Raw genomic sequence first — 27,505 nt, 5'->3', positions numbered from 1 at the left:
TTGTCGAAGGCTTTCGCAGTGTTTACGCAGGTGATGTCAATTTGCTCTTGGGCATCTAACGCAGAAGTAAAATCATGAATAGTTTCGATGAGCTGGGTTACTGTAGACAGTCCCTTTCGGAAACCATGTTGGTCCTGATAAAAAAAAAATCGTTATTTTCAAGAAAAAACGAGAACATGCTTACATATGATATGCTTTAAGACTTTATAACAGACGCTGGTCAGGGAAACTGGGCGATAGTTATTTATTAGCAATCGGTTACCGCTTTTAAAAACAGGAGTTATGGCTGCGCAGCGCCTGTCTTGTGGCAACGAGTGAGTTCGCAATGACTTAACAAAGATTATATTTAAGAAAAATGACACCCACTCTGTGTATCGCTTTAGAAATTTTGTTGGTATTCCATCCGGCCAGCTAGCCTTCTTAGAATTTAAAAGTCGCACTTGGGTAAACATGCCTGTTGAGTGACGAGAAGAGTTTCCATCCTACATGAAAAGGAAGACGGCAGATAGGCGTCTGTGCAATTGCTGCTAGGCGCTGAAAAAAACTGATTCGAAGAAATTAATAAAATGACTCGGAATATTTGCTTTTTGCGTTACTGTTACATCGTTAACATGGATCAGGGATAGTACATTCAATCATCACAACAGGGACACTGTCTGAGGGATAGTACATTCAATCATTACAACATCAATGTGCTGTTCAACAATAATCGCAACACCTCCACCACCAGTGTCTCTATCCCATGTAAACATTCGGTAGTTTGGTGGCACTATACAGTGAGTAGGTACGTTGCTGTTCAGCCATGTTTCGCTTACCACTAGCACATGAGGCGTCTCCGTCAGCAACACGTATACTAACTCAGTTACCTTATTAACAATACTGCGTGCGTTCAGCGACAAGATTCGGAGCTGTGAAAGGACTGAAGTGCACGGAGAATCGCTGGGACTGCCTGAGGGACCAGAATCGTCATGGGTGTCATCTGTCTTTCGTGCGCGGTGCTTTTTCTCATCTTGGTGGTTTAGAAGCAGACATGCGTTGTTTTCGTGGTCCCATGTGTAAAGCTTATCGTTAACCTTGAGCTTGTCGTCGGTTGAAAATACATTCACGCACTTCGCCATTTCGGCAGAAGCGCTCGCCCTCAACTTCCGTCGCCTTTTTACTGTTTCCTTTGCATAATCATTGTTTATACTAACTGATCTTCTTTTAAGTTTTTTTTGCAGTTATTCAGTACGTGCTCCTTTTCTCTGGTATCATAAAGCTTCATAGTAACTGGTATCGGTCGTTTACGGTTTTTTTCGCCAATGATATGAATTCTTTCTACAGTTTTGTCTTGAACCCTCTGTATTTCGTGAAACAGTTCATAAATGACAGCTGCCCTGAAGTTCGCCTCTGAGTCACCGCTTTCCTCCGAGATTCCAAAAACCAAGAAGTTGTTACGCCTGCTGCGGTTTTCATACCCGATCAATTTCTCAGCCTGGTGCCGAACTGTAGCCTCAAGATGCCCAATTTTCTTGTTCATTTCCTGTATCATGACAAGAAATTCGAATTCAGTCAGTCCGACAAAAAAGAAATTCAGACACTAATAGCAACATCATGGACAAACAGTCGACAACAATATAACACATGCGAGGGCACGGCAGGATAAACAAAAATTTGTTGTCACTTCGGTAGGAGCAATCAGTGCCCTAAGGACGAACCTGCACAAACAGCAGAAGCAGGTGAGCCATGCTGTACGCAGGCCAGCTGCCGTGCCCTCTGATCCGGTCGTAGTCGCGTCGCTCCTTTAGTAGGTCTGTTGCTGGTGACGTCACACCGTGCAGTTCGTATCCCACGAATGAAAAGTTCGTTGTCACGTGGTCAGAGTGAAACACCAAAAACGGCATCGTTCCAGCGCTGGTCGTCGTTATCGTGGCTGGTGTTTCATGCAGGATGCATGGCAGTGCCTGCACAGGCAGCAGAAGCCGGTGAACCATGCTGTCCGCAGGCCAGGTGCCGTGCCCTCTAACTAATTATAATAAGCGCCATCCAACGCATCATTCCTATAATAAAAGACTAGCTTTCTAGGAGCGTTCGGCTATTCGCTCGCATTGACAATAATCGTCGATTGATTCCGCACAAGTTATTTCTTTCCTTGCGTCATAGCCACGCCCCCCCCCCCCCCCCCCCGCGCCCACCCCTTTCGAGCAGGGCAGCAAAGCGGATGTCAGCCTGGTTATAACCTTGTGCATTGCATTGTTTCTTTCCCTCTCCCTTTGGCTCATTCGCAAACGCGTCCACTCCCGCTCGAATCTGCAAGCGTACTGCACAGCTATGCCTTTCTGAACACCGAGTGAGGGACTAAATTTAGCTCCGAATGCGTAAACGCGTGGCGCCATAGAAGGTTCCATCTGTTCACACGACAGATACATTATTGAGTAACGGCGTGTGTCCTCTACGCAGCCAAACCAAGATATAGTGTGTGCGTAATAGGATTGCAAACATGTAAATGATACTAGCACGACATGATTTCGTTACATGTCTTTAATGAAAATGGCGTTGCATACGGTTTTTAGCAAGCGACTGTCTATACTGTCCGAAATGAAAGACGTTTCACGTCAAAAAGCAGAGAAACTTGTAAGTTCACGTTCTGGTTCACGACTATAGTTCGTAAGAGCATTTCCGCAAATCCTGAATGAGAAGCTGCTGTAAATGAAAGCGGTCATGCAATGAAAAACAATTCTCACGAACAAAAGACTTCGGGAATGGTATGAACTAAAGTGCGAGTAAATGTCATGGTGTTTGTTTAATAAAACGAACCCTACGAACACACACCGCTATTCTTGGATTTGATTTAACTCTTCAGAATGTACTATCTTTGCGTGCCTCTACACTTGGGCACAGTGACGGGAAGGTTAATTTTGCCGTCCAAGGTTTTCCTTTAGGATAAATGAGACTTAAACTCTCAAGACAATATTTTTAAGCCTTCTTTTATTTCACCGAATTTGAATTTGAATATTTTTATTGTGATGTTTAAGATAAAATTTTCATATTTTCAAAATCATGCAGGCGCTCCATGCTCTATGTTTCGATTCTAACTTAACCACTATAAAATTTTTACTCTTATCTGACATCCTGCTTCGGTCTACCCGATTCTCAACCAATCTCCCAGAGTGGGTACGTGCCAGTATATTCCAAGGATCTGCATATCTGGCCCGTGCCACGTATGACACGTGGCACGGGCCAGAGAAGAAGAAGCCGGAGCGTTGCACGGGTGTCCCGCGGCGAACCTGCTGGCTATCGGAAGACGCTTCTCGCTGCAAATGCCAAACGACCAGGCGCCGAGCAGCTCTGGCCCTCGCGCTGTCGTGGCGCTTGTCGTTCTGTTCGCGACACTACTTCTTTCCGGATTGGTGGCACTCGTGTGGATCTTGATGAACGAGTTGACAAGCTCCAACGGCGAATTGCCCGAAGTCCCGCCATTCTGCTGCCCCGACGCCGCGGAGACGATACTGACGCTGGTCAACCTGTCAAACGATCCGTGCACTGACATTCTCAGTTATGCCTGCTACAAAAAGAGCGGAGTGGACCGCAGCGCGATTGCGGTTCGAGCGTTCACATCGCTCGTGGTTCACCCTACTCTCCAGGCCAAACTGCGCTCACCGGTCAGCGATATAATTTGGGTGAACCACAAGAGCTGCCTCTTCGCAGGCGTCAAAAATCTGTTCACTGCCGAGCACGCAGTGGCAGCCGTCATCGACCTCTTTCACCGCTGGTCGGGAACCTCTACGAACGCCCCGCGCAACGTGGACCTGATCAAGCTTGTCGGTCTGCTACACTTCAGGTACGAAATTTTCAGCGTGTTTTACATGTACTACAAATCATCATTCGAGAAGAATGAAGGCACCTACGTCATAAGCTTTCAGCCGGCGCCATATATCGATTTAGACGCGTCAAGTGCCGGACATGCCATGTTCGAGGCTGCCAGGAGACACTCTGGCATAAGCGCTACACAGGCAGACGTGCTTAGTCTAATTCGCCGATTCCGCAGGGCCCACAAGAATTCTCATGACGGGCACTCTATCGTCCCGATGCCGCAGCTAGGCGAACAGTTTCCAAAGGAGGGCATATCTTCGTGGCAAGAGATTTTGAGCGCATTCCCAGTGATTGCCATCGAAAACCCTCCAGACGTCGCGGCAGTCTTAAGCATATTGACGGACAAAAACATCCTCGTCCAAGCAGCCGCGCTACTGTACTTCGCCATACACTCCACGCTGGCCACGTTTGACGATGAAATTCGGCAGGAGGCTAGCCTAGCGGATCACGCAGCATTTTGCGAAAAGCAGACCATGGCACTGTTTCCACTCTGGGATGTGTTGGCGACGCAGCAGATGACTAGCCCAGACCGTGACCAGGTTCTGCTGGAAATGTTTAACAAGATCTCTGAAGCCGTGATTGCGGACGCCCAAGTTTTCTTCTCTGCGCACCTGGACACCAACGCGGTGCGGAGTGTGGTGCGAAGCATTCATATTGTTTTGCCTGAAAACCTGACTGCCCCCTACAAGCGCTATCTGCCCTCCATAAGCGAGAACTACTTCGAGAACAAGTTTGAAATTGGGAGCTTCTATAATCAGGTGAGTAGCGAGATTATTGTTTACCTAATAGAGCATAGGCAGCGTCCAATAGTATAACTCCATGATTTTGGCTTCTAGCGTGAAGTGTAACAGGGGCACAGAAAGGAGCAGACAGGACGAGCGCTAACTCTCAGCTAAATGTTTATTAAAACGAAGAACATATATGTAGGTGATTGCAAAAACCGTCACTTCATCTTAGCACCTGAAGGTCGATGACGCATTGTAATAAGCGGGGCAAACATGCGCAGTAAAATGTTCTCTTTTGTCCCTTCGTGGCCGGTATGCTACTATGCATTACATTGATGACATAATGTAGTCGGACAGTGAGTTTTACAGGAGGCGATGATTTAATTACCGCTTATTACCGATTACCGATATACAGCGGTGGCAGCAACATCTTTTACATCCATTCCGCAGAGGCAAACCCGTTCAAATCACTGCGAGAAGCAGTTGTAACCTAGCAACCCGGAAAAGTAAATCAGATAAGAAACGTTTCTCGTAATTGCTTAGGTTTCAAAAAAGTAACCCAATGACTCTGATTGGGACCCACTACAAACAAGCACGGCATCGCTCCTTGCTCTCTCGTGATCATCTCGCGCTGTACGTACTTCCAACGTAGGACCAACTATCCTACAGAAACGTGTATACAGAAACGTGTCATACAGAAACGGCTCTAGAAGAGCAAGGCACAGCCAGCTAAAGAAGTTGCGTTATAACCTCATCTTGTTCACCAGATAGTTATAACATATCGCGTTATAGGTAACACCAAGAATTATGAACCCATTGTTTTATAATTAAGAAGAAAGTGAAAGACCGCTTTTAAGTGAACAAAATATACAAATGTCGTTCACGAGCGCGATAAATTGTGCAAAAGAGTGAACTTTCCGAATATTATCCGCTTGGTTGTTCTCCGGGAATTACGTTATCGCAATACTGGGTGCCCACACGCTGGCGCCATCTGTTATCCAAGGGTCCATCAAAACATGACTTAGATTGGTAGGTCGTGCGAAAGGGGGCATGGGACTGGAGCTACACTTAGCGCAGTTTGCAACTGCCATTTATATGTCGCACCCATTTAGTTGCTGCTCCTTCATTCTTAAAAATAATTGCCTAGTACGTTATATTGCCTTTACTCAGATGTTTCAGTTCTGTACTTGTCAATGATTATAACGTCAGTGCCGCCAGGTGGGTCGTAAAGAGTGACGCAGTGCATCATCTCCTATGAGGGTGTAATCAGCTTGGTTTGAGCTTTCGCGAGCATGTTGAGTAACGTGAGAGTGAAGTTAATTGAGCATAATTGTTGCAAGTGTAGACCGACCACAAATCAATAGTGCATACCGTGAGCCACAGATCTTCAGTGGCAGCCTGCTTCCACGCAGTGCTGAGCCCCGCGATGGCGGAGTGATATTGCCATCTTTTGCGGTGACTCTGTGGTGTAGCCTGATTGCCTGCAATCAATGGTCATTGATTCTCTTCTCAATTCCTTCACACAAGAAGCCGTTGTTGTCTGATGCTATATTGCCGGCCGCGTCTGAATCGCCCCGAGATGTCCCGGATAGATATCGAAGCAATGAGGAAATAGGAGCGGACGCTTTGCTTAACATCAGCCACATCACTATTTTGATGTCGACTTCGTGGCGCCATTGAGATTGAAATATATAGAGTGCCCCTATGTCATACAGGAGCTGTAACCAGGACAGAAAACACTGGGTGTTGTGATTCAATAATTTCTAGACATGCTTACGCGCACTGAGCTGTAATCAATTCATACGTATGACACGTGAAAGGCTTATACTGTTTTCCCGGTTTTGCGGGTCAAGCTGGCTGCCTACGTGCAACTGAAACGGTGCATTCTTATTTCAGATACGCAGCAGCAATGCAATACGGGGCCTCTCTGGGTTGTACAGACTGCGCGTCGACTTGTCTCACACATTCCTCGTGAGATTCGGCAACCAGATCGCCGTCGCGGCAAGCGTGTACGCGCTTCTCAGTTTCGGCAAGGACACCGCTGGAGGAAGCCGCAGCATAGCCGACGGCGCAGGTGTCATCAACGCGGCCGTGCTGGGCGTCATGCTTGCCGACGCCTTGTGGGACAAGCTTTTCGACTACGCAGAGCAGGAAACCGATAGCTGGGAAGGGCTGGTAGCGCGCCTGCATTGCCTTCGACGGCAAAGTGGAGGTGTTGTGAACACTGAACTGAAGTACACAATTTTGTCGCTGTCAGCCGCGGTCCGCGCCTATGCCACACCCAGCTGGCACGACCGGGCCCCTGTATTCGGCTACCATAGCTTGTCGGCCAGCCAGGTGTTCTTCATACTCTTCTTTGTTCACCACGTTTGTGTCCCGAGCGGCTCCTATGGGAGTGGAGTGAAAGCGTCGGCGCAGATGCGGGGCTTCGACGAGTTCTTCAAGGCTTTCGACTGTGCGGGGACGCCGATGCGGAACGCAATCAAAGCCTGCGAGAAAGCGCGGTGATAGGTGACGTGCTGTGTGTCCTCTAGCACTTGTGGAACCACGAGACAACAACGAGGCAGCAACGCGAATCGTGCTTATTGGTGTGCCACCGCATAGTTCGAGAACAACGCGCACGAACACTGATTTCAATTTGCATTTCGCAGTGCCTTATTTTGCATCTAGATGTCTTCATCGCTCGCGAAACATTTTCTTCGTGTTTAATTTGCCAAGATTTTTTATTGCGCTATGGAACAAGCGTGAAGGATCGCGATCGTCCAGAATGTTTTTTTCTGCTTCGTGATTTTTGCTGCGTAAATTATTTTCTCGCCCAGCAGTCTTCAAAAATAATGGCTCTTGTTTCAGCGTATTTGTAGTGCTGTCAATGGGAATCGCTTCATTGGCGTGTTACAGACTCTTTGTTGTTTGTTGTACATATTTCTGTGGATTGAAACGTGATCAGTGGGCTGCTCTTCAGTGCCGAATCTTTCGACACCTAGTGCTGTTCGCGCACTGCTCTGTTATGTGGTCTTCAAGTACACCGCGTTGCCTTACGTTCACTTCTGTCGATAAAACTGCACATTCGTAAGTCTTGGTGCCAGTTCCAGCATATTTATAAACGTCCTGTGGGTTTCGTTTGGGCATGACGGCTGTTTACGTGTCATTATATAACCTGAACAATTTTTGGTTGTAGCTGGTAAGATATTCCTCTTGTGCGAAGACAATAGTGGCCTTTTGTGGGGGACCTTGTTTAATAGCCACACACACATTTATGCTATTCTTAAAGCTTGAACAGTAGCTTCTATTGCTCTATTGCATTGAACAATCACTTACAATTGCTGTGCAGCTTACACTGCCGGGAAACGCATATGCACTTTAAGCCAGGACGAGCGCATTTCTGACTGTGATCAGCGCCTTTGCGTCATTAAGATAGCACGAGCACGTTCTGAATAAAGGCGTTTTATGACTTCGCTCTGCAATATCTCGTTGATATCGTTGAACGTATTTATCAGATTTTTTCGTGAGCAGTATCTTTCAGCATGGATTCACGTAAAATAGTCTAGCTCGCTTCAATACTTCTGTGTTGCTTAAAGAGTGTCATGCAATAAAGAGGGCTTTAACGTTTCAAGGGCTGAATTCGCAAAGGTTTCCGTTCGTAACGGCTCTTTGCCATTGGCTAGTGTCCTCTGTTGATGTGTTGAACATAAAGGTTGGCTAGCATTTGCTTTTGCAACCGATTCGTTCGTAAGCTAATTAAACCAATCCTAATGTTGCACGTACTATTAGCGAACGCTACCTGTCAAAGCAGGGAACACTTGGGAACAATAAAAAGCTTTGTTAATTCAGCCGTGGTTGTCCACACGATCATGTGATCTTATTCGGACTTTGATCATAGTAGTATCTTGGTCTCATTAGCACTGTTAAATGTTAGTAGCTTCGAGCTTCTTGAAATACATGCCAGTTGCCTTTTCACCGTTGTGGTGAAGCAGTGCACCGAATCTCCTTCAGGCGACGACAAAACGCACGCGAATGCGGTGACATGAGTGCTGTACGATGCAGGAGCCTTCTGCACTGGAGGCACAGATGTCAAAATTTAATGTTCACTGATTAAATTACACGTACTGCAACGTATTTGGGTTATTCAGCGGTTCAATATGGGGCAATTAAAAATATTGACGCTCACTTTCGCATACGGCAGTGGGTGAAGGCGAAAGCCTGTGCTCTCAAGATGCATTAATTGAATTGACATTCTCACTCGAATGCGTTGTTGCTGCTTATTGTTTTCTTCCACCAAAGATCGCGGGAGGAAACAATAATGCCTTATGTGACGCTACGTTAATTGCCTTCATTGTTCTAATTAACACCAAAGGTCCTGGGTTTGACATCCACCAAAGGTCGAGGGTGCGACTTCCATCAAAGTTCGTGGATTCGAGTGCCTTAACTCTACCCTGAGAAACGGTGCATTAATTTGCCTTAAGTCCAAAGGTTGTGGGTTCGACTTCCACATAAGCACAAGGGTTCGACTACCACTGAAGGTCGCTGGTTCGTGTACTAGAAATAATTCTGTCTTCATTAACTTTGGGGGAAGAAGTTGGCAGTGAGACCGGACGCTTCCCGCATCGACTCCGTTGATTCATGAATATTTCCGCCGGTTTTTAGATTGTTACACACGAAAGCGACATGTAATCGGAAAGAGCAAGTCATTGTGAACCGAGGGATACCAATTGTTTGGGTGAGCGTGAACTTGTGCGATTTAAGTGCGGCAAAAACTCGCAGAGTCCCATGTGAGCGCGCCCAAGCCTAACGAAGGTTGGGCCTGGAGCATCCTTTGTTGGACCCGAGGATTGAACGAAATAGCACCGAAATGTACATAGACGAGGCAGGAACTGGGCAAACCCCAGACAGCGGACCCAATGAAGCAAAAATTGGAGGACCCTTAAGCTTCGCCTTCAAGAGTGGAACGCGACAGCGTTCCCGTCGACCCGCCAAGGGGTGTAAGACAATGGGCTACAGGGCAGCCATCACTTACGAGGCGCCCCGCATCGGACGCGGTGAGCGTCGAGCCATATGGTCGAGCAACGCGGCGTTCGGCGCAGCAACGAAACGTGCGCCTGAGCAAGCGGAACGAACCGAAGAACTCGGTATTTCGGAGGGGGAAATGATGCACGCCAGCCAAACGTGTCGTGATCGGCACGGGCAGAGAGATAGACAGATAGCGATCTAAAGAAACGAAGGACGCTTGATTCTGCAGAGGGAGCAAGTCGAAGCGTTGTCAGGGGAGAGAGAGTCCGGGCCGCGAACCGCCTCGCACCGGTCCTCGCAGCTCCAATGCGCGCGTGGCGCGCCATCTGTCGGGGCAGCGCCCTACATGGAGAGGAGGGGGTCTTCTGTGTTTGCCGCAAGATGGCTCTGCGTGTGCTGAAAGCGCAGAAGAAACGCAGCGGAAACGCACTTCACTACTCGTGTAATTGCGACTTCTGTAAGTTACATGTTAATAATTACCGATATACACCGCAGTATAACTTTCCACGGCTCGTTTCGAAGGCAACACCGCATTCACTAGAGGCGCGTTTGTACCGCATGGAAGCATCGAACTCGTGGCGGAGTGGTAGCGTCTCCGTCTCACACTCTGGAGACCCTGGATCGATTCCCACCCAGCACATCTTGGAAGTTGTTTTTATTTATGAAGTGCCTGTCGTGATTTATCGCTCACGGCCAACGCCGCGGACGCCGACACCGACGCCGACGACACCGGCTTTTCTGCGACACGAGCTCCTTAACGCTATCGCGTTAAAACGCGTTTCTTTGGCAGAAGACAGTGAAAGCGTTGCAGACGGTTGGATCGAAGTTACACACGGAAGAGGGCACCGCACGAACGCTAACGACATCGCGGGAAAGGACAACACCCGCTCGCGAAGCCCGATGTGCCGAGGCGGCCGAAGCATAGTGAGCAAAGTTCTCCGAGCAAGAAGGATGCCCATAATACACAGGGATGATATCAAGATAATTGTTTGACCGATATACGGGCTGAATATAAAGAACACGTGCGGAAAGAGTCGCGACGAGGCGATACGCCAAGATGTGGTAGTGGGCGACCACGAGATGTTAACTATCTGTCGCAATCGTATGCAAAACATCCTGGTTATAAGCACACCGGACGAGACAACTACGACGAAAATCGCTAAGATCAAGGTGTTGACGACCAACGGAAAGAGGCACGAGACCAACGCGTATGTTTCGGCGGCTGAGCAAATGGTAAAACGGGTTATCCGCAACATTCAGCTGAAGTATACGCAAGACCTGCTCATGCACGCGCTGGTGAACTCGAGAAACCATACGCCAACACAACATATATTCCAAGCGGCTTGGCAGTACCACCACCGTTATATTGGTGTACGAGGGAAACAGAGTCCCCACATGGACTTACTTCAATAGCATCATGATAAGAGCATGGTTGTATCGGAAACAGATGGACTACTGCAAGGGGTGCGGCAGGCTCGGCCACCCACCTGACGTGTGCCCAAGACTGGAGGTCAAGCTATGTCCGACCTGCGTGTCGAAGAACCCAATTATCGAACACGAGTGGACGCCCAAGTGCGTGACCTGCGGCGAGGCGCACTTCACGGCCGACCACTACCGAATGTGTAAGGCAAAATACAAGTTGTCGCACATAGTAAAGGAAAGAAGGTGGCGAGCGAGAAGCAGAGAAGAAAGGGAACGCACATTGGAAGAAGGAAAGACGACCCCTCACCGGATACCATCACCATCGGGTTACAGTATGGCGGAGGGAAAAAGCCAAAGTCGCTCTAGATCGTATCTCTCTTGCCGAGAAGAAGATGTAGCCGAAGTCGTAACAGAGGTAAGAGCAGAAGTCGAAGCCGGAGTCAGAGTGGAAGCCGCAACTGAAGCCGAAACCGCCCCCTGCCAGACTGTAAGCGGGCCACACTTGGCGAGATACAGGCAGGGCCGCAGAAGGTCACCTGGTCCGACGTAGTTGCGGGAAGAAATGGATGTTCTGTAGAGAGCTCCACCCTCTATAGCAGCACGAGGGGCGACCCGACTGCTTCCTGGCGGCGAGGGTGGAGAAAATGGAGCGAGAGAATAAGGAACTTCGAGAAGAGCTGGGCAGGGCGAGAAAGCAGAACGAACAATGAGCGGGAAAAATCGACGAGCTACAGCAGACGCTGAACGAAATCTTGAAGGGCATGAGAGGATATTCTCCTCCACCTCCCGCGAGGCCGCCGAGCGAGGCGATATGCGAACGCGACAGGAGGCGAGGTAGGGCAGATGGACATGTGACATGGTGAAGAAGAACCGCCGGCGACAGCGGGCTCCAAGCGCAAAAGCATGAGCGATGCGCCACCTACGGAAGACGCTGTGGACCACGCTCATGTTCTGAAGAGGCCCAGGTCAGGAGCTAGGAAGATAGACGCAATCGAAGAGATGGTGATCAGATTGACGAACAAGACGGAGCGAATGTTTGACATACTCCTGACAAAGCTGAAGGAATCCGATGCGGGACAGAACGCTCAGTCATCATCGTCAGCCTGGTCACGCCCACTGCAGTGCAAGGGCCTCTCCGATACTTCTCCAACAACCGCGGTCATGTGCTAATTGTGGCCATGCCGTCCCTGCAAACTTCTTAATCTCATCCGCCCACGTAACTTTCTTCCGCCCCCTGCTGCGCTCTCTTCCCTTGGAATCCAGTCCGTAACCCTTAATGAATTTGGCTAAACTAAATTTGGCTCCGAATGCGTAAACGCGTGGCGCCACAGCGGTGCCATCTGTGCACGCGACAAATAGATGATTGAGTAATGGCGTGTTTCCTCTACGCAGCCAAACCAAGACATAGTGTCTGCGTAATAGGATTGCAAACATGTAAATGATATTAGCATAACATGATTTCATTACATTTCTTTACTGACAATAGCGTTGCATACGGTTTTTAGCAACCGACCGTCTAGACTGACCGAAATGAAAGACGTTTCACGTCAAAAAGCAGAGAAACTTGTAAGTTCACGTTCTGGTTCGCGATTACGGTTCGTGATAGCGTTTCCGCAAATCCTGAAAGAGGAGCTGCTGTAAATGAAAGCGGTCATGGAATGAAAAACAGTTCTCATGAACAAAAGACTTCGGGAACGGTATGATCTAAAGTGCGAGTAAATGTCATGGTGTTTGTTTAAGAAAAGGAACCCTAGAAACACCCACTGGGCCTTCTTGGATTAAATTTAACTGTTCAGAATGTACTATCTTTGCGTGCCTCTACACTTGGGCACAGTGACGGGAAGGTTAATGTTTCCGTTCAACATTTTTCTTTAGGATAAATGAGACTTAAACTCTCAAGACAATATTTTTAAGCCTTCTTTTATTTCACCGAATTTGACTTGGAACATTTCTATTTTTATTGCTATAATAAAATTTTCATATTTACAAGATCATGCAGGCTCTCCATGCTCTAAGTTTCAATTCTAACTTAACCAGTATAAAATTTTTCACTCTTATCTGACATCCTGCTTCAATCTACCCGATTCTCAACCAATCACCCAGAGTTGGTACGCGCCAGTATATCCCAAGGATCTACATGTACAACTTCTTCACCAATTGGTTCTGATTGCCTGGTTTTGGCGCGGCTCGCGTTCAGTCGTATGGAACGTGGCACGGGCCAGAGAAGAAGAAGGCGGAGCGTTGCACGAGTTGCCCGCGGCGAACCTGCTGGCTATCGGAAGACGCTTCTCGCAGCAAATGCCCAACGACGAGGCGCCGAGCAGCTCTGGCCCTCGCGCTGTCGTGGCGCTTGTCGTTCTGTTCGCGACACTACTTCTTTCCGGATTGGTGGCACTCGTGTGGATCTTGATGAACGAGTTGACAAGCTCCAACGGTGAATTGCCCGAAGTGCCGCCATTCTGCTGCCCCGACGCCACGTAGACGATATTGACGCTGGCCAACCTTTCAAACGATCCATGTACTGACATTCTCAGTTATGCCTGCTACAAAAAGAGTGGAGTGGACCGCAGCGCGATTGCGGATCGAGTGTTCACATCGCTCGTGGTTCACCCTACTCTCCAGGCCATACTGCGCTCACCGGTCAGCGATATAATTTGGGGGAACCACAAGAGCTGCCTCATCGCAGGCGTCAAAAATCTGTTCACTGCAGAGAACGCAGTGGAAGCCGTCATGGACCTCTTTCGCCGCTGGTCGGGAACCTCTACGAGCACGGCGCGAAACGTGGACTTGATCAAGCTTGTGGGTCTGCTACACTTCAGGTACGCAATTGCCAGCGTGTTATACATGTACTACAAATTATCATTCGAGAAAAAAGAATCCACCTACGTCATACGCGTTCAGCTTGCGCCATATATCGATTTAGAAGCGTCAAGTGCCGGACATGCCATGTTCGAGGCTGCCAGGAGACACGCTGGCATAAACGCTACGCAGGCAGACGTGCTTAGTCTAATTCGCCGATTACGCATGACGCGCAAGACCTCTGATAGTGAGCACTCTATCGTCCCGATACCGTTGTTAGGCGAACAGTTTCCAAAGGAGGGCATATCTACGTGGCAAGAGATGTTGAGCGCATTCCCAGTGATTGCCATCGAAAACCCTCCCGACGTCGCGGCAGTCTTAAGCATATTGATGGACAAAAACATCCTCGTTCAAGCAGCCGCGCTACTGTACTTCGCCATACACTCGACGCTGGCCACGTTTGACGACGAAATTGGGCAGGAGGCTAGCGGAGTGGATCACGCAGCGCTTTGCGAAATACTGACCATGAGACTTTCTCCATTCTGGGATGTGTTGGCGACGCAGCAGATGACTAGTCCAGACCGTGACCAGGTTGTGCTGGAAATGTTCAACAAGATCTCTGAAGCCGTGATTGCGGACGCCCAAGTTTTCTTCTCTGCTCACCTGGACGCCGACGCGGTGCGGAGTGTGGTGCGAAGCATTCATATTGTTTTGCCTGAAAACCTGACTGCCCCCTACAAGCGCCATCTGCCTTCTATAAGCGAGAACTACTTCGAGAATAAGTTTGAAATTCGGAGCTTCTATTATCAGGTGAGTAGCGAGATTATTTTTTACCTAATAAAGCATAGGCAGCGTCCAATCGTATAACTCCATGATTTTGGCTTCTAGCGCGAGGTGAAGCAGGGACACAGAAAGGTGCAGACAGGACGAGCGCTAACTCTCGGCGAAATTTTTATTAAAACGAAGAACATATATATAGGTGACTGCAAGAACCGTAGCACAAGAACATGACAAGGTAAAAAGCATCAGTTAAACATATCAGGGGTTTACTTAAAAAAGATTACTTCAGATTAGTAGACGTATTGCGAAGGTACTGAAATTCGCAATCTAACAGTGACAACGAAGCTTGACTGACGCAAGGGTTCTCCTGATCTTTTTATGTTGTGGAATGCCTCGATAATTTCACGCGTAGTTTGGCATCTGTGTCTACAAAGAATTTTTGTGTCTTGAAAGAAAGATTTGCAACCACAATCGAAACAATCTGCCGCTAAATGTGATGCATTAGGGTTGTTTAGTGAATGTTTGTGTTCTTTTAGTCTAATGTTAATGCACCTACCGCTCTGTCCAATGTAAGCTTTCCCGCACTCGAGTGGAATCTGATAAACTATACCCGTGTTGCAAGGCACTAAAGGGGACACATGTTTAACTCCGCAATCATCTTTGCTTTTTTTGCCTCCCTGTTCAAGTATCCTATTTGTCATAGGACGCATGTTAGATAACTTGCGTGGGGCCGAGAAAACGGTACTAACGTCACACCTATTGGCCACATTCCTTAAACTATGGGATAATCTATGTATGAAGGGTACTACAGCAAACTTTGTTTCTTTTTTCTGTTTTTCTTGTTTCTTACCGGGACTTTTTACCCATTTTAAAAGTTTTTCGCAGGTTAGTGATAATAAATGCACGGGATAGCTAGCCTTTCTAAGCCTTTCTATGTGTTGTGAAAAACTTTGTTGCATATTTTGCGGAGATGACTTAGTAATGGCACACCTAAGAGTTTAATAAGCTATACCCTGTTTAACAAGTTTAGAATGACAGGAAGAAAATTCTAGCAGTGGCTTCTTGGCCCTAATCTGAAGTAATCTTTTTTTGTTGTTGTTATTTGACTTCCTACCCCCTGATACGTTTAACTGATGCTTTTTACCTTGTCATGTTCTTGTGCTACGGTTTTTGCAATCACCTATATATATGTTCTTCGTTTTAATAAAAATGTAATTGAGAGTTAGCGCTCGTCCTGTCTGCTCCTTTCTGTGTCCCTGTTTCACTTCGCGCTAGAAGCCAAAATCATGTTACCGTACCAAGTCGCCCAACTGTCTATCCTTTCGTATAACTCCACTCTCAATTGTGTCCTTAGTTTCGACCTTTCGATTTGTGGAAGCGGTTGGTTCGAGAGCTTATATTTTTACAAGCGCCTCTAGGCCTTATTCAGAAAGCTTTTATTTCGAAAGAAGCTTTGCTTTTGGCTGGCTTATATGTTGATAGACAGCACATAAGCCTTCGCTTATATGCTGTCTGTTACTTTTTACTTTGGCGTATGAATTGTATTGTGAATTCAGGCCCTGATTCCTGCAAGTCGCCTAAGAAATACACGTAGGTATTAAAAAAATTGAAAAAAAGAAATTCCGTATTACTCGGTTTCTCTCCGCTCGATACAGTTCACGTGTTCAAAGATCTAATGCGACTATTGCTTTTATGGAATACTTCAATTATGATATTTGCTCTCCAAGTAGTTGTTCTCCGGAGCTGCCTTTGCCCTAAAGCAACACCTATTTATTTTGTTCTGTGACTGCGACAAATGAGCCAGCGCCGCCTGACGAGCCAAAGATGTTTAATCTCTGACGAGGAGTTAGGAAAGAAGGGTGTAGGTTTGCTACGATGGCGCCAGATAGGAGGTGCGTAGAAATCCGAGGACCCCTAAGCACGTCAGATAGTTGGAAATTTGAAAGCACGAATGTCCAGTTGAACGCCGTTGAGCGGTCCTTCGAGTTGCGCATTCCTCGCGGGTAAGCGAGCGTGTTGAGACGCTTGGCCAATGCCTCCAAGATAGCACAAGGCCGGTGGACTTCGATCCGTGACGTCATGCTTCCTCGCCCGATAGCCATAGAATCTAATGTGGACGCTCTTGAGTAAGCCGCGGTGATTTGACGTCACCGCTTTCGCCACGCCCGGTTTGGCAATGGAAATATCGCTCCGAGTAGCATGACGTCATAAAGCAGGGTGCACAGGTCTGCTATTTCGGAGGCGTTGGCTTGGTGCATTTTTATTTGGCGTTACCGAGGCGCAATTAGAACGCAGGCGAGAACTTGCGCGGACAAGATGCGCGTGGATAACACAGGCTTCTGCGAGCGGGAGGCAGGGTGACGTGGCGTCGTGTTGGTTCCCTCTCCCCTCGGGCAACACTTGGCGCGCTAGCTCAGCAGGTGTTCCCTTTCGCTCGCTGTGATCCGTCGAGGAGTGCGTCTGGCATGGCGTGCCAGCCAACGGGAATTTAGGGGCCGTTTTTCTCTTTTCCAGAAGACAGCCGCCGGCTTTTTCGCTCGATGGTCGATTTGATGCGCGTTTGCATCAATAAATGAACAACGTACGCGAAATTTCGCTCGGATTGCGTTACCATCTCTATCCATATCTGTTATTCTTGCATGTTTGCCGAGAGGCAAGCTTGTACCGGTCTTTCTTTTTTCCCTCTCGCTCGAAGCAATGAAGTTGAATAGTCAAAAGTTGTATTAGTTACTAAATCGACTGGTAAAAAACGTATTGCTTCATTTTCTTGATCTTTAAGGAAGTTTCCAGCTATTGTACATTTGTAGGATTTCTTTTTTTACGAAAAATTCCACTTCTCGAAAACGACTTGTCAGCCGCTGTGTATCGTTTTTAGCAGCAAGTTCTTCGTCTACGCTTTGTGGACTTACTGGTGCTTTACCATGAGTGAGGGTGAAGAACGATTGCGTTGGCTGTTGTTCTGTCAGCTTTCATATGTTGTCTGCAGTCTCACCTACCTCGTTGGTATGTTTCGGAAGCTGCACTTGCTGAGTAGGGTGCTTAATGCACATGAATATGGGTATGCGTGCTATGGCGGCACGCTTGCTTCGTGCGCTGCGTTCAGGTTGACTTGTAGGTTGTACGAACGAATTTTACTGGCTTGAGATATACTTACGGGCAGTGTTACTTCTGCCACTGATTAAAACGGCACATTTAACAAATTTGACCTCTAGCTGAATCCCAGGCTTCCCTGTCGTAGCGGCGTACACTTGCTTTACACTTGCGTACACTTGCTTTACCTGTAGCGAGCTGAAAATGCGAACACGCTCGTTTCGTTGAAATACGGGATCCGTAGGAATCTTCTTGTCTTGGTAATTTTAATGATATTTGGCTACACCTTAGTGCCGACTGCCTTTTTTGTCATTTCCTTTACTTGGTGTTGGTAGTAACGGGCCTATATTGCGTGACCGTGCTCACAGGGGGAGTCGCTCCATGTAAGCACCTGAAGGTCGATGACGCATTGTAATAAGCGGGGCAAACATGCGCAGTAAAATGTTCTCGTTTCTCCTTTCGCGGCCGGTATGGTACTATGTATTACATTGATGACATAATGTAGTCGGACAGTGAGCTTTCACTAGAGGCGATTATTTAATTAGCGCTTATTACCGATTACCGATTAAGAGCGGTGGCAGGAACATCTTTTACATCCATTCCGCAGAGGCCAACCCGTTCAAATTACTGCGAGAGGCAGTTGTAACCTAGCAACCCGGTGTCTGCTTAGCGTCTTGTATAATTACGCTCGAACACCCCGGAAAACGTTGCAGCGGTGGTGTAGAGGTAGAATACCCGCCTTGCGTGCAAGAGGTCCAACTGGTACAGAAGAAGGCAATCAATGAGTTAGTGGTAAGAGGTAAAATAGAGGAATTCCAGATCAAGCTACAGAACAGGTATTCGGCTTTAACTCAGGAAGAGGACCTTAGTGTTGAAGCAATGAATGACATTCTTGTGGGCATCATTAGGGAGTGTGCAATAGAAGTCTGTGGTAACTCCTTTAGACAGGATACAACTAAGCTATCGCAGGAGACGAAAGATCTTATCAAGATACGCCAATGTATGAAAGCCTCTAACCCTACAGCTAGAATAGAACTGGCAGAACTTTTGAAGTTAACCAACAAGCGTAAGACAGCTGACATAAGGAAGTATAATATGGATGGAATTAAACATGCTCTCAGGAACGGAGGAAGCCTAAAAGCAGTGAAGAAAAAAGTAGGAATTGGCAAGAATCAGATGTATGCGTTAAGAGACAAAACCGGCAATATCATTACTAATATGGATGAGATAGTTCATGTGGCTGAGGAGTTCTATAGGCATTTATACAGCACCAGTGGCATCTACGATGATAATGGAAGAGAGAATAGCCTAGAGGAATTGGAAATCCCACACGTAACGCCGAAAGAAGTAAAGAAAGCCTTGGGAGCTATGCAAAGGGGGAAGGCAGCTGGGGAGGATCACGTAACCGCAGATTTGTTGAAGGATGGTGGGCAGATTGTTCTAGAGAAACTGGCCACCCTGTATACGCTATGCCTCAGGAGTTCGAGCGTACCGGAATCTTGGAAAAACGCTAACATAATTCTAATCCATAAGAAAGGGGACGCAAAAGACTTGAAAAATTATGGACCGATCAGCTTACTGTCCGTTGCCTACAAAATATTTACTAAGGTAATTGCAAACAGAATCAAAAACATCTTAGACTTCCGTCAACCAAGGGACCAGGCAGGATTCCGTAAAAGCTACTCAACAATACACCATATTCACACTATCAATCAGGTGACAGAAAAATGTGCGGAATATAACCAACCTTTATATAATGCTTTCATTGATTACGGGAAAGCGTTTGATTCAGTCGAAACCTCAGCAGTCATGGAGGCATTGCGGAATCAGGTTGTAGACGAGCCGTATGTTAAAAAACTGAAAGATATCTATAGCGGCTCCACAGCCACCGTAGTCCTCCATAAGCAAAGCAACAAAATCCCAATAAAGAAAGGCGTGAGGCAGGGAGGTACGATCTCTCCAATGCTATTCACAGCGTGTTTACAAGAGGTATTCAGTGACCTGGAGTGGGAAGAATTGGGAATAAGAGTTAATGAAGAATACCTTAGTAGCTTGCGATTCGCTGATGATATTGCCTTGCTTAGTAACTCAGGGGACCAACTGCAATGCATGTTCACTGACCTGGAGAGGCAAAGCCGAAGGGCGGGTCTAAAAATTAATCTGTAGAAAACTAAAGTAATGTTTAACAGTTTCGGAAGAGAACAGCAGTTTACGATAGGTAGTGAGGCACTTGAATTGGTAAGGGAATACACCTAGTTAAGACAGATAGCGACTGCGGACCCGGACCTTGAGACTGAAATAATCAGAAGAATAAGAATGGGCTGGCGTGCGTTTGGCAGGCATTCTCAGATCATGAAGAGCAAGTTGCCATTATCCCTCAAGACAAAAGTTTATAACATCTGTGTCTTACCAGTACTCACGTACGGGGCAGAAACCTGGAGGCTTACGAAAAGGGTTCTACTTAAATTGAGGACGACGCAACGAGCTATGGAAAGGAGAATGATAGGTATAACGTTAAGGGATAAGAAAAGAGCAGATTGGGTGAGGGAACAAACGCGAGGTAATGATATCTTCGTTAAAATCAGGAAAAAGAAATGGGCATGGGCAGGACACGTAATAAGGAGGGAAGATAACCAATGGTCATTAAGAGTTACGGAATGAATTCCAAGGGAAGCAAGGACAACATGGCGACAATTAGTACATGACCGGGGTAGTTGGAGAAGTATGGGAGAGGCCTTTGCCCTGCAGTGGGCGTAACCAGGCTGAAGATGATGATGATGATGACCCCGGAAAAGTAAATCAGATAAGAAACGTCTCTCGTGATTACTTGGGTTTCAAAAAAGTAACCCAATGACTCTGATTGGGACCCACTATAAACAAGCACGGCATCGCTCCTTGCTCTCCCTTGATCATCTCGCGCTGTACGTACTTCCAACGTAGGACTAACTATCATACAGAAACGTGCCAACCGCTCTAGACGAGCAAGGCGCTGCCAGCTAAAGAAGTTGCGTTATAACCTCATCTTGTTCACCAGATAGCTGTAACATATCGCGTTATAGGTAACACCAAGAATTATGAAACGCATTCTTTAATAATTCAGATGAAAGTCAAAAGACCGCTTTTAAGGGTACAAAATATACAAATGTCGTTGGCGAGCGCAATGAATTGTGCAAAAGAGTAATCTTTCCGAATATTACCCACTTGCATGTTCTCCGGTAATTACATTATCGCAATATTGGGCGCCCACACGGTGGCGCCATCTTCGTCCGCGCGCCTGAAGCGTCACAAATATTGCGCCTCTTTTCAAGTGACTGAATATCGATTCATTATCGCTGGCTGTTTGAACATCCAGGTAGTTTGCATCGGGTGCAGGTGGGAGAAATACCTTGTTTAGTCCTCCCACTTTGAGCCTACGCACGGAAGCGGAAACCAGCTGGACGTAGTTCTTGTTCAGCATCTCCGCCATGATATCCGCACAAAGCAACGTAGCAGTCAAATTTGCTGGTCACAGTCATACTAATAACCCCTGTCAAGCGGGCAAGTTAAGTGCGCTTACGGAGAGTGTTCACTCAGTTTAAGTACACTTTGCCAAATCAAAACGTCTCAAGTGGAGTGTAACTCCCAGAAGACTGCACTTCACTCCACTCGTCTTAGCCGGCGTTGACTTGCAATGTTCTTATAATAATAAAAAGAAATCTCGTTTTCTTCGGTTGAAAAAATATTAAGTCTGTTTTTATTTATAATACAACGTAAAAGAATCATTTTAAAAAAGTTCGTTGCAATCTACATCTTCGAAAACGCGCTTTTAGTCTGTCGACATTTTTTTTTACTGCTAGTGCGCCCTGTTTCTTCGTTTAGCACCGTGTAGCGTAATGTGTCACTCAAGGTCCCTAAGTGCACATCCCGTAGGTGCACTTAAGTTGCTCGCTTGACAGGGGTATAATATTTATCCACAAATTGGCACGTCAAGAGAATGACAGTGAGCAGGGAACCTGCGCCAACATTTAAATGTACACAGAATGAGCGCACAGAGGGGATTGTAAAAGGATATATTGCTGCAGCCGCCAGCCATGTCAAGCGTCGCGAAGGGTAGTGGGAGAGATTTACGGCTCATGAAGACGTCGGACGGCGTGAAGAGGACCGTTGCATCAGAGATGGCATCGCAAAAGACGGGTACGAGGGCGAAGGAGCCAGGTGGAATATCTGTGTCCTCGCGCACGGTAAGCTGAGGAGGGCGGTCGCAATCTTCGTCCAAGGGTGCGTCACAAGGGGAAAATTCAACTTCGGCGCGTGCGCAGTCGATCACGGCTTTATGACTGGATAAGAAGTCCCATCCGAGGATGACGTCATGCGAGCAGGTGGGAAGAACAATACACTCGACGATGTAAACAATGCCGTGAATAAGCACACGTACAGTACAGGCTGCGTGCGGAGTGACGTGCTGTGCGCTTGCCGTACGAAGCGACAGTCCAGAAAGCGGCGTGGTCACCTTGCGCAGCGAACGGCACAGTTTGGCGGCTATCACAGAAACGGCTGCGCCGGTATCCACAAGAGCGAATGCTGGAACACCTTCTACACAAATTTCGACCACGTTAGCAGGAGAGGCGCGAGGACTTTGACAGTTCGAATGGGGCGCAGTTCTTGCCTCTTGAACTGCGACGTTCAGTTTTCCTGGTCAGGTGGTGCGGGTCGCCGACGCATTGGGGAGAGCGAGCGTCGGCGAGGGGATGGCGAGCGACGCGAAGGAAATGCTGGGATGTCAGCACGAGCATACGGTTGGGGGGAAGGAGCGGCGTATTGGCGAAATGGCTGGCTGCCGTACTGGAAGGGCCGCGAGGCGTCGCCGAACGCTTGAGGACGACGGCGGCAATATCGGGCGACGTGTCCGGGAGTGCAGCAAGAATAACAGATGGGTCGATTGTCAGGTGTCCGCCAAGGATTAGCGCGCGGTGCGGTCCAAGATGTAGCATGGGCTTCCGGTGGCAGCGGTTGGGACTGGGTCGTGAAAGACGCCGGTGGAGGCCTGCGTACTGCCTGGGCGTACGTAAGAGGCGCGGCCACAGGCAGGACTGGCTGCGCATAGGTGAGAGGCGTGGCGACAGGCTGCACTGCCCGCGTAGAGTTGAGATTCATGGCTGCAGGCGGCTGATGTGGTGCGGAAGGGACAACTTGGGCGACCTCTTCGGAAATGAGGGTGCGGAGCGTGTTTGGAAGATGGGACGTGGGCTCCTGAGTGAAGGGGACTAAAGAAAGTTGGCGGGCAACTTCCTCACGCACAAAGTCCTTTACCCGCTGAAAGAATGAAGATGGGTCGTACATGTTGTCAAGGCTCGCCAACGAGTCGTCGCTACCCAAAGGACGCCGAGTCGAAGCGCGTTGCTTCCTTAACTCATCGTAACTTTGGCAGAGGCTGACAACTTCAGACACAGTGCGCGGATTCCTGGCTAGGAGCATCTGGAATGCGCCGTCATCGATGCCTTTCAGTATATGGCGAATTCGCTCAGCTTCGGGCATTGCGGCGTTGACTCGTTTACAAAGGTCCACGACGTCTTCTATGTAGCTTGTGAACGTTTCCGCCGTCTGCTGTGCTCGGGCGCGCAAGCGCTGTTCGGCACGCAGCTTGCGAACAGCGGGTCGGCCGAACACTTCCGTAAAGGTAGTCTTGAAGACTGACCATGTGGGCACGTCACTTTCGTGGTTGTGAAACCACAGTTGGGCAACACCAGCCAGATAAAAGATGACGTGAGTTAACTTGGCTGGATCATCCCACTTGTTGTGTGCGCTCACCCGTTCATATGACGCAAACCAGTCTTCTACGTCTTCGTCGTCTGCACCGCTGAAGACCTTGGGGTCCCGTTGTCGTGGAACGCCGGTGCAGGTGACGGACTGTGGCGTCGGTGCCGTTTGGGAGGAGCTGTCGGTCATGGCGGGTGGTAGCGTTCTTGATCGCAGCTCCAGGGTTTCAAGCGACGGGGTTTGAGTCCCAGCACCTCCACCAATTGAGAGAAGGTTTATTGCCGACTCCTAATGCAAAGGCACAGCAACCGGGAACGGCGAAGCAGCCCGAAGCACTGTCCAAACGGACGCCAGCAATCAACAGCGCGAGCCGAGACGAGCCGCGCGTTGGCGATGCGGCTGTGCCGCGAGGCGCGTCTTCTTCTTCACAGTAGAATGGTATAGTCGAATTGTCTGTCACCATGACACAGCAAGCATAATGAAACCTGTTATCCAAGGGTCTATGAAAACATGACTTAGATTGGTAGGTCGTGCGAAAGGGAGCATGGTACTGGAGCTACATTTAGCGCAGTTTGTTACTGCCATTTATTTGTCGCACCCATTTCGTCGCCGCCGCTCCTTCATTCTTAATAGTACGTTCTATTGCTTTTATTCGGATGTTTCAGTTCTGTACTTGTCAATGAATTGTAACGTCAGTGCCTCCAGGTGGGTCGTAAACAGTGACGCAGTACATCATCTCCTGTGAGGGTGTAATCAGCTTGGTTTGAGCTTTCGCGAGCATGTTGAGTAATGCAGGAGTGAAATTAATTGAGCTTAATTGTTGAAAGTGTAGACCTACCACCGATCATTAGTGTATACCGTAAGCCAGAGATCTTCAGTGACACCCCGCTTCCACGCATTGCAGGGCCCTGCGATCTCGTAGTGAGATTGCCATCTTTAGCGGTGACTCTGTGGTATAGCCTCATGGCCTGCAATCAGTGGTCATTGGTTCTGTTTTAGATTCCTTTACACAAAAAGCGGTTGTTGTCTGACCGTATATTGTCGGACGCGTCTGAATCGCTCCGAGATATCCCGTATAGATATATAACCAACCAGAAAGTAGGAGCGAACGTTCTGCCATATCACTATTTTTGATGACTGCTTAGTGGAGCCACTGAGAATTAAAAATAGAGTGCCTGTATATCATACACGAGAAGAAAGGGGGTTAACCGAGGGGCCCGATTTTTATTAGTCATATCATAAGAAGCCAACAAACACTGACACCAAAAGAAACATAGGGAAAATTACTTGTGTTTAATAAATGAAATAAAGAAACCATAAATTAATGGAAATTAAAGTGGATGATAAAGCAACTTGCCGCAAATGGGAACCGAACCCACAACCTTCGCATTTCGCGTGCGATGCTCTACCAATTGAGCTACCGCGGCGCCGTTTTTCCATCCCCTTTCTTGGGTATTTATGTGTCCTAGTAGAACCCTGGGAGTGTTAGCCAGTGCCACCACTCACAGACCTTGGCGGCGGACGTGGAACGTCTTTTTCGCCGCAGGCGTCACGAGAACATGATCTTTTAGGGTGAAGGCAACTGGTCAATAAACCCACATATGCTACCTGAAGGCATCAATGTTGCCGGATTCGAGACCCTCGTTATGTAATAACGAGAAGAAAGGGGGTTAACCGAGGGGCCCGATTTTTATTAGTCATATCATAAGAAGCCAACAAACACTGACACCAAGGACAACATAGGGAAAATTAATTCTTTATTTCATTTATGAAACACAAGTAATTTTCCCTATGTTGTCCTTGGTGTCAGTGTTTGTTGGCTTCTTATGATATGTATATCATACAGTAACTCTAACCAGGACGGAAAAACTGGCTGTTCGTGATTCAATGATTTCGAGGCATGTTTACAGGCGCTCAGTTGTAAGCAATTCATTCGTATAGCACGCGAAACACTTATATTGTTTTCTCGGTTTTGCGGATCAAGTTGGCTGCCTACGTGCAATTAAAACGGTGTATTCTTATTTCAGATACGCAGCAGCAGTGCTCTGCGGGGCCTCTCTGCGTTGTACAGTCGGCGCGTCGACTTGTCTCACACATCCCTCGTGAGATTCGGCAACCAGATCGCCGTTACGGCAAGCGTCTACGCGCTTCTCAGTTTCGGCAAGGAGACCGCCGGAGGAAACCGCAGCATAGCCGACGGCGCAGGTGTCATCAACGCGGCCGTGCTGGGCGTAATGCTTGCCGACGTCCTATGGGAGAAGATTTTCGAACACGCACAACGGGACACCGACAGCTGGGAAGGGCTGGCAGCGCACCTGCGCTGCCTTCGACGACAAAGTGGAGGTGTTGTGGACACTGAACTGAAGTACCCAATTTTGTCGATGTCAGCCGCGGTCCGCGCCTTTGCAACACCCAGCTGGCACGGCCGGGCCCCGGTATTTGGCTACCACAGATTGTCGGCCAGCCAGGTGTTCTTCATACTCTTCTTTGTGCACCACGTTTGTCTCCCGAGGGGTTCCTATGGGAGTGGAGTGAGAGCGTCGGCGCAGATGCGGAACTTCGAGGAGTTCTTCAAGGCTTTCGCCTGTGCGGGGACGCCTATGCGGAACGCAGTGGACGCCTGCGGAAAGCCGCGGCGATGAGTGACGCGCTGTGTGTCCTCTAGCACCTGTGGAACTACGAGACGACAACGAGGGCAGCAACGAGAATCATGCTTATTGGTGTGCCACCGCACAGTTCGAGAACAACTCGCACGAACATTGGTCTCATTTCCCTTTCGCAGTGCCCTATTTTGCATCTAAATGTTTCCATCACTTGCGAAACTGTTTCTGCGTTTCCGAATTTGCCAAGCTGCTTTATTGTGATATATATGGAACTAGCGTGAAGGATGGCGGTCGTGTAGAATTTTTTTTCTGGTTCGTGAGTTTCTCTGCGTAATTTATTTTCTCGCCCGGCGGTTTTCAAAAATAATGGCTCCTGCTTTAGCGTAGCTGGTGAACATAGATAATATCAGTGCTGTCAGTAGGAATCGCTTTATAGGCGTGTTACAGACTCTTTGTTGCTTGTTGTGTAGATTTCCGTGGATCGAAACGTGTTCAGTGGGCTACTCTACAGTGACGAACTTTTCGACACCTAGTGCTGTTCGGGAACTGCTCTGTTATGTGGTCTTCAAATATAGGGCGTTACTTTACGTTCCTTTATGTCGAGAGAACTGCACATTCGTAAGCCTTGGCGTCAGTTTTAGCAGATTTATAAACGTCCTGCGGGTTTTGTTTGGGCATGACGGCTGTTTACATCTCATTAGTTAACGTGAACAATTCTTGGCTGTAGCTGGTAAGATATTCCCCTTGTGCGAGCACAACAGTCCTCTTTTAAGGAGGACCTTGTTTAAAAGCCACACACACATTTAAGCTATTCTTCAAGCTTGAACAGTAGCTTGTATTGTTCTATAGCGTTGAACAATCCCTAACAATTGCAGTGCGGCTTACACTGCCGAGAAACGCTTATGCATTTTAAGCCAAGACGAGCGCATTTTTGACTCTGATCAGCACCTTTGCGTTATCAAGATAGCACGAGAAGGGACCCGCCGTGGTTGCTCAGTGGCTATGGTGTTGGGCTGCTGAGCACGAGGTCGCGGGATCGAATCCCGGCCACGGCGGCCGCATTTCGATGGGGGCGAAATGCGAAAAACACCCGTGTGCTTAGATTTAGGTGCACGTTAAAGAACCCCAGGTGGTCAAAATTTCCGGAGTCCTCCACTACGGCGTGCCTCATAATCAGAAAGTGGTTTTGGCACGTAAAAACCCCAAATATTATTATTAATATTAGCACGAGAAGGTTCCGAATAAAAGCGTTTACCTGCGCTCTGTAATATCTCGTTGATATCGTTGAACACATTTAAGAGTTTTTCTCATGAGCAGTTTGTTTCAACGTCTATTCACATAAAATAGTCTAGCTCGCTTCGATACTTCTGCGTTGCTTAAAGAAATGGCTGTGGCTTAGCTAAGGTTAAGCCCAGGATGCGAAGCATACTAGCCTTTATTTTAGTTGTTGAACCACTGTTTAGCCTGGTGAACTGCTGTTGCTTGGCTATA

At 47.9% G+C, this 27,505-nt stretch overlaps 2 protein-coding genes across 3 annotated transcripts in view; both read left to right on the top strand.

Moving 5' to 3' along the window:
- Positions 1 to 26,694, top strand: part of LOC135914667 (uncharacterized) — a 74,141-nt gene extending 47,447 nt beyond the window's left edge. Inside the window, exons 1-2 of one of the 2 annotated variants that reach the window (XM_065447602.2) lie at positions 13,243 to 14,615; positions 25,439 to 26,694. In XM_065447602.2, the coding sequence (XP_065303674.1) occupies positions 13,737 to 14,615; positions 25,439 to 26,053 (1,494 nt within the window). In that variant the 5' untranslated portion in view covers positions 13,243 to 13,736 and the 3' untranslated portion in view covers positions 26,054 to 26,694. Of the gene's footprint in view, positions 1 to 13,242; positions 14,616 to 25,438 lie in introns of those variants that run through there. The other variant, XR_010568375.1, reaches the window with a different exon arrangement.
- LOC135914668 (uncharacterized) lies at positions 3,240 to 8,032 on the top strand. Its single transcript, XM_065447603.1, has 2 exons — positions 3,240 to 4,610; positions 6,474 to 8,032. The coding sequence occupies exons 1-2, from the start codon at positions 3,300 to 3,302 to the stop codon at positions 7,083 to 7,085; spliced, it is 1,923 nt and encodes a 640-aa protein (XP_065303675.1). The 5' UTR covers positions 3,240 to 3,299; the 3' UTR covers positions 7,086 to 8,032.
- Positions 26,695 to 27,505: the final 811 nt, after the last annotated feature.

The sequence above is a fragment of the Dermacentor albipictus genome, chromosome 4 (genome assembly GCF_038994185.2).
Source record: "Dermacentor albipictus isolate Rhodes 1998 colony chromosome 4, USDA_Dalb.pri_finalv2, whole genome shotgun sequence".
NCBI lineage: Eukaryota > Metazoa > Arthropoda > Arachnida > Ixodida > Ixodidae > Dermacentor > Dermacentor albipictus.
Note: the sequence above shows the minus strand (reverse complement) of the source record. Positions and strands in the feature narration are given on the sequence as shown.